This window comes from Monodon monoceros, unplaced genomic scaffold, assembly GCF_005190385.1.
Source record: "Monodon monoceros isolate NGI ecotype Baffin Bay Population unplaced genomic scaffold, NGI_Narwhal_1 Super_Scaffold_10, whole genome shotgun sequence".
In the NCBI taxonomy this organism is placed as follows: domain Eukaryota; kingdom Metazoa; phylum Chordata; class Mammalia; order Artiodactyla; family Monodontidae; genus Monodon; species Monodon monoceros.
The window spans coordinates 47,374,664-47,381,721 of NW_021703766.1; the positions used below are offsets into that span (position 1 = coordinate 47,374,664).

Below are 7,058 nucleotides of genomic sequence, written 5' to 3' on the forward strand. Positions count from 1 at the left end.
GCTTACCTTCTTGTTGGGGAAAGTAGTCAATGAACATAGAAATAAATATAGACAAATAATATGTCAGGCAATGATAAGTGCTCAGAAGAAACTCAGGCAGAGCAAGTGGTCAGAGACTGACATGGCTGCTGTTCTTCTAAACAAGAGTCAGCAAAGAGTGCTGTTATAACAGAGACATGAATGAAGGGAGGAAGTGGGCATAAGGTGGATGGTTTCAGAGAGCTGGAGGAGCATATGCAAAGGCCCTGAGGTCAGCGTGTGCCGGCCATGCGTTCCTGGAACAGCCTGGAGGCCAGTGTGGGCGGAGCAGAACGAATGAGGGAGGGCAGAACAGGACGTGGGGACACAGTAGGGCATTAGAGACCATCGTAAGGACTTAGACTCTCTCTTGGGGTAAAACGGGAATCTGACTTATATTTACCAGATCACTCTGATACCAAGAGGGGAATAGACTGAAGTGGGGCAAGGGCAGCACGTATTGCAAAAATCCAGGTGAACAATGATGGTCCCGTTAGTGTTTAAAAAAGAAAAAAAAGTCCTCACTATAGGTGAGCCATTCAATTCATTTTGTTTTCATTTTATTTTCCATATAATGTCACAAATAACTTGCCAACCATTGCTCTAGACTAACCTTCTCATTTTCCAGATGAGGAAACTGAGGCTCAGAAAGGAAAAGAGATCAGCTGAGGCTAAGAAAGATCTAGGGATTTCTCTCACACCAAAACGGCAGGGCCACTTCTCCCACAGGGGTGGTGGTGAAAGGTCCCTACAGGTATATAAACAGAAATGGGGTGAAGAATAGAGGAAGGGGTCTTACACTTCCAAGGTTCCTTCTAAACCTGAGATGGAGGGACTCTATGGCCAGGTCACCTGGAGTGTGACTTAAGAATCACCTTCCCAAGCCTGTGACTTGGAGGGACAGACACAGGCTGAGAAAGGGGGCACTTTCTTCCCAGATGCTTTGATGTGGAATCACTCAAAGGTGTCAAAGACAGGGCAAGCCTGAAGGCAGGAGAAATCCTACAGCCCCCCAAGAACTGAACCTATATCTGATCCTTACTCTTCTCATAATAGAATCAGATGGGCACGCTTGGGTAGAAAGGGGCGTTTCCCCTACAAACTGACCCACTGGGATGCACTATATATACCTTGTGTTAACAGGGACACTGTTCTGGCCTATTTGGAATCCCTGAGTGAGCCTCTGAGCCCCTGACTCGCTCCGGGGATACCCCCTCAGTCTTGCATCTTCACACCCTCCCTCACCAGCCATCAAGGTAGCCTCTGTGGGAAGCAAAGGCTGCATCAGGAATGACGTTAACACAGAAGAAATTACAAAATGGTAGCACGATGCCCCTGGAGTGCTATTCACTGCTTCATCTGTAACACAAGTCTCTCTAACAGGCTGTTATGGGTGGTATTGCCCCCACATTCACATGTTGAAGTCCTAACCTCCATTACCTCAGAAAGTGGCCTTATTTAGAAATAGGCTCCTCACAGGCGTAATGAAGTTAAAACAAGGACATTAGGGTGGGACCTAATCCAACTGGTACCCTCATACTAAGGGAAAATCTGGACACAGACATGCATAGAAGGGGACTTCCCTGGGGGTCCAGTGGTTAAGAATCCACCTTCCAGTGCAGGGGACGTGGGTTCGATCTCTGGTAGAGGAACTAAGAGTCCACGTGCCACGGGGCAACTAAGCCCATGCGCCACAACTACTGAGCATGTGAGCCACAACTAGAGGGCCTGTGTGCCGCAACTACAGAGCCCACACGCTCTGGAGCCCACATGCCGCAACTAGAGAGCCGCAACTACTAAGCCCACGCACCACAACTAGAAGAGAAGCCCACAGGCTGCAACGAAGAGCCCAGGGGCCACAACTAAGACCTGACGCAGCCAAAAATAACATAAATAAATAAATATTTTTTAAAAAAGACATGCATAGAGGGAAGGTGATGTGAACACACGAGAGGAAGACAGCCATCTACAAGCCAACGAGAAAGGCCTGGAAGAGATCTTTCCCTCACAGCCCTCAGGAGGAACCAACCCTGCTGATACCTTTATTTTGGACTTTCAGCCTCTCAATCTGTGGTACTTAGTTACGGCAGCCTCAGCAAACTAATTAACAGGCCAAGAGATTATTTAAGATGACCTTCACTACAGGTGCTAGAAGCCAGCTTTGGGGCTAGGACAGAAGAGGAAGGGTGAGTGCCAGTCAGAAGCATGGGAAGGGATGAGGGCCCTGAGACAAGATTCTGGAGCTTGAAGCAGGTGTCTGTGCAGCTCCCTACCACCCTCTCTGCCCTCCAGTTTCCCCTAACCCATTGGTCCTGCATTGGCAATTGTGGCCAAGACCTGAGACCTTGCACCACACCTATAGGTACACAATGACCGGGAAAACCACACACTGTTACAGCTCAGAGGAGGTGAGTGCTGGAGGCCTGAGTCCCAAGAAGAAGGGAGGGTGGCTCAGAGTCCTGGGTCCTGAGAGACAGGGCCTTTGGGACCAGAACGCTCTCTTACTGTACATATGAACTGTTCCTAATATTTATGTTAATAACCATATTAATAATAATATTCTTAATATTAGCAGTCCCCAACTGAAAACTCTTAATATATTTTTACACAAAATTTAGAGTTTTACCAACACCATTCTTATTGCGGCATTTTTCTCTATTAAAAATAAATATTCATTTATACCATAGAACTCACAGAAACAGTACCAAGTCTGAAAGAACAAAGGACATCTCTACTTCATGTTACATTGGAAAGCTTATATATATATACATATATATATATATATACATATATATGTGTGTGTGTGTATATATATATATATATATGAAATAGGATTTTCCAGCCACGAACAAGAAATCTGAATGACACAACGTGTTCATGGTACTGACACTGACACGTGGGTTAGATACGATGGCAATCAGTCATTCAGGGGTGCCGGAAGTAACACTGAAGCCCGCATTACCCTATTCAGCCTTCCAGAAGGTCACGGAGGAGGCTGGTGCCATGACGTGTTCAGAGGATGAGGGCTGGGCTGAGCAGGAACCACTGCAAGTGACAGGTGAGGAGGCCAAGTTGACTTCCAGTGGCTATGGCCACTGGATGGGTGCTGGGTCAGGGGCCAGGCTGGAAACATGCGAGGCAATTTGGACAGGGAGAAAAGTTCAGTGGGTGAAAGCCAAGGGTTTGACTTCCTAGTGTGGCTGGAGAAGTAGGGATTCTATAACCCAAAGACAGAAAAGTGTAAGCAAGGCCATTTGGGGATGCACCACCCGCCCCGCCCTGCAGGCCTAGCGCGGCAAAGACCAGCGAGTTCTAGGTCCCCCAGCTTGCCACCCACTCGGCGTCCTGCGCATGCGTACTAGCAAGACAGCCTGGGATAGGCCAATGGGGTGTGGCGTTCCTCCAGGCTCATCCAATGAGCTCACCAGATGCTTTCGTATCGACCAATGGAGCTTCGAGTGATCTGTCCGGTGAAGCAGGCCCCGCCTTCCGTGCCTCGGAGACACTAGAAGGAGAAGGACCGGCTGGGCGAGTGGAGCCTTCCAGGGCGTTCCTTCAGCACAAGGAGATTCTTGTGAGATCATATAGAAGCCAGGAGGAATTCTGGTCCCTTAAAGAGTAAAAGGGTGTCTGGGGGCCCAGATTCCTGGGTCCTGAGGAAAGAGGGGCGGGGGGGGGCGGGGGGGGCAGGGCGTGCGGGACTCCTGGAGCTGAGGGCGGTGAGGGCCGGGGCCCTGCGCTCTTGGGTCGGAGAGGGGGAGAAGCTGGGTGCCCAGAATCATGTGTCCTGACAGAAAAGGCGACTGAACCCAAACTCCTGGATCCCGAGGTAGGACAGGGCTTAGATCTCAGAATCCTGGGTTCTGATGAAGTTGGGAGCTGGGGACTGCGGTTCTTGGGCCGCGAAAGAGCGTAGGTTTGAACCTGGACTCCGGAGTCTGAGGGAGAAGGGGCCTTTGGGCCAGGTTACGGATCCAGAGGCTGGAGGGTATGGGGCTGTTGAGCTCCTTGGTGTAGGCGGCTGAGTCTGAGAAGCACAGCTACGGAAACTGAGGGTTGTTAACTAGTTAACTTGCCCAAACTCACAAGCTAGATCGGGACAGACTGACTTTAGAGATCATCGTTTTATTTATTTATTTATTTTTTGCGGTACGCGGGCCTCTCACTGCTGTGGCCTCTCCCGTTGCGGAGCACAGGCTCCAGACGCGCAGGCTCAGCGGCCACGGCTCACGGGCCCAGCCGCTCCTCGGCATGTGGGATCTTCCTGGACCGGGGCACGAACCCGTGTCCCCTGCATTGGCAGGCGGACTCTCAACCACTGCGCCACCAGGGAAGCCCGAGATCATCGTTTTATATACCCGTAAACTCTGCCCTGAAGTCAGTACTTGTTGCCAGAACTTAGATGTAATCTCGTTCCATGTGGTTGAAAAGCTTCTTCTCCATCAAATCACAGATCCTGATCGTTTCTTCCAAACGTCTCTAAGAGAAGCCATGGGAGCCTGTCATTTCCAGGTTTTACTGTTCCTCTTTCTCCTAGGAGCCCCGACCTTGATCTGTATGTATTGGGGATGTGGGGGGAGAGCGGCTGGGTCACGGAGGATGGATTTCTGGTGAAAAAGGAGTGCTTTGGGGCCCCGCAGAGAAGGGCACGTGCTTATCTTTATCTCATTTTCTCCCCAGTGGCACAAAACTTGCATTGTCAAAAGAGTACATTCGTGGGCTTAGAAGCGGATCCAGTAGAGACATTTAACTGGACCACAGACAAAGCTGAGACTTGTGACAATGGGGCATTGTGCCAGGAAACCGTGCTGATGGTTAAGGCTGGTAAAATGAGAAAGAGGCCGTTGGGCTGGTGGGGCAGGGGCAGGGGGGAAGGCGATCATGGCCATGTTAACGCGGTTCCCCCTTCCCCAGGCCAAAAATCAGGCGCTGCCCCCCACCCACTTTCCCTCCCTCTTGTCTCACAGCAGGGACCAAGACAGCAATTTTGGCCACTAAGGGCTGCAGCTCAGACGGGGCACCGGCAATAACGTTTATCCAGCACACGCCAGCCCCTGGCCTAGTCGCAGTCTCCTACAGTAACTACTGTGAGGACTCCTTCTGCAACAACAAAGAGGACTTACATGAGTTATGGAGGACAGAAGAGATTGACGGTACCCTGGGAGGGGAGAGATGGGTGCTGAGAGAAACTCCATACAGCCCTGAAAAAACGGGGCTTACTCTGCTTAGGTCCAAGTGCGCCATACACAAAAGGACCTCAGACTTTTGGCTCGTCTTTCTTTTTCTAAATTGTTACCTTGAGGTCTGGAAACACTGCTCCGAGCAGAGGGGCATCGGTGAAGTCTGGAGTGTAAATGGGGTTTGGGGTCTATTAAGCAATACAATGTCAGTGGAGGTTTCTGAGCAGCGTGGTGGCATCATCCATCTAACAAGCATTGCTTCCCCCTTTGCCGCATGGCCACAGCCCGGTTCCCCTGTTGGTCCTCAAGGCCTATAGAAATCTGGCCCCGCCTATCTTTTCAGCTCATTTCCTTCTCTTCCTTCTCTCATTTATTGTATTCTACTTGGGGCTAGGATTCAAAATATTTAACAGTGGAGATGGTACTGACCAATCAGAATGGATGCTGGCTATAAAAAACAGTCCAGTCCCACCTGTGCCTACCAGCTGAGTATCAACACCACAACTTCTCACAATTCTCCAATCCACCAAGCCGGCTCACGCCTCCAGCCCTTGGTCCTCACTGTTTCCCTTGCTCCCCTCCCTCCTCCCCCTCCCCCATTTTCACATAGCTAACCTCTGTTCTTCTTCCATCTCCACTCAGGCGTCGGCTCTGGGAAAATACCTAACCAAAATTATTTTAGGTACTTAGGTGGTCCTCCATTTCTTTGCCACTAGACCTTGGACACAATGCCTACTGAATTGTATGGTAATTACTTACATGTCTGTTTCCTTCAAGGCAGTGATCCTAGCTGGCAGGAACTGTGTCCTTTTCATATCTGTATCTCCACACCTAAGCACAGAGTTTGGAAGTCATGTTGGATGGGGTTCTGACAGCACAGAAATCAGTCGGAGAGGGGTGGGGAGGTGGTAGTAACAGTCCTTGAGTAGAGAGGCATCAGCAGGAAAGACTGGTGGAAGAGAAGGCAGCAAGGGGAGGCAACTCAGAGGCGGACACGCCCTTAATTGTCCCTCTCTCTCCCCCTTCAGCTCCCAGAGGGTCAACAGACCTCCGCTGCCCAACCTGTCTGGCTTTGGGGTCCTGTTTGAATGCTCCTTCTCTTTCCTGCCCCAACGATACAAATCAATGCTATCAAGGAAAACTTCAGGTCACTGGAGGTAAACTGAACATCTGATGGTTTCAGAGGCTGGAAAACCAGACATCTGAGTGTAGCCCAAGAGGTTCTGACACTCAGGGTTCCAGGAATGAGGGAGGCGTGGACTCCTCTCTGGTTTCCTAAAACATCTATGTGTCTCCCCATCCCTCCTTGTTCCACAGGAGACCTCAGCGCACCTTTGGAGATCAAAGGCTGTACATCCGCAGATGGCTGCAGGCTGATGTCTGGGATCTTTACAATAGGGCCCCTGTGGGTGAAGGAAACGTGTCCACTCAGGTCTGTCTCTCCCCGAAAGGTTGAAAGTGGGGCCACATGGCTTCACACTTCAGTCTGGAGGTTAGAGCTACTGCTGCCGCTGTCGCTGCAAGCGCTTGTCCATTGAGTAGGTGCTTCGGGTCCCAGGTCACGGGACATCTCTTCTGAGTGGTCATCAGCAAGCTGAGGGGCAGGTGGAAGCCTGAAGAACAGTCCCAGTGGATGCATCTGACATTTCTAATAAAGTTTCTGCCGTGATGTGTGTATGCCTCAAAACTAGAAGTGGCATTATTGAGCTAAAAGGGCCCTTAAAATTCATCTCCTCCAACCTACACATTTTGCAGAAAGGGAATCAAAGATCTCGAAAACTTGAATGAATTTCTCACACTTACATAGCTATGGGCAGAGCCAGGACCAGAACTCTGATGTTTTGACCTAAAGTCTGGTTT

At 50.2% G+C, this 7,058-nt stretch overlaps 1 protein-coding gene across 1 annotated transcript; it reads left to right on the top strand.

Moving 5' to 3' along the window:
- Positions 1-3,788: 3,788 nt before the first annotated feature.
- On the top strand, positions 3,789-6,811 carry TEX101 (testis expressed 101). The gene is made up of 5 exons (XM_029241996.1): positions 3,789-4,573; positions 4,699-4,842; positions 4,986-5,171; positions 6,227-6,355; positions 6,516-6,811. The coding sequence occupies exons 1-5, from the start codon at positions 4,270-4,272 to the stop codon at positions 6,734-6,736; spliced, it is 984 nt and encodes a 327-aa protein (XP_029097829.1). The 5' UTR covers positions 3,789-4,269; the 3' UTR covers positions 6,737-6,811.
- Positions 6,812-7,058: the final 247 nt, after the last annotated feature.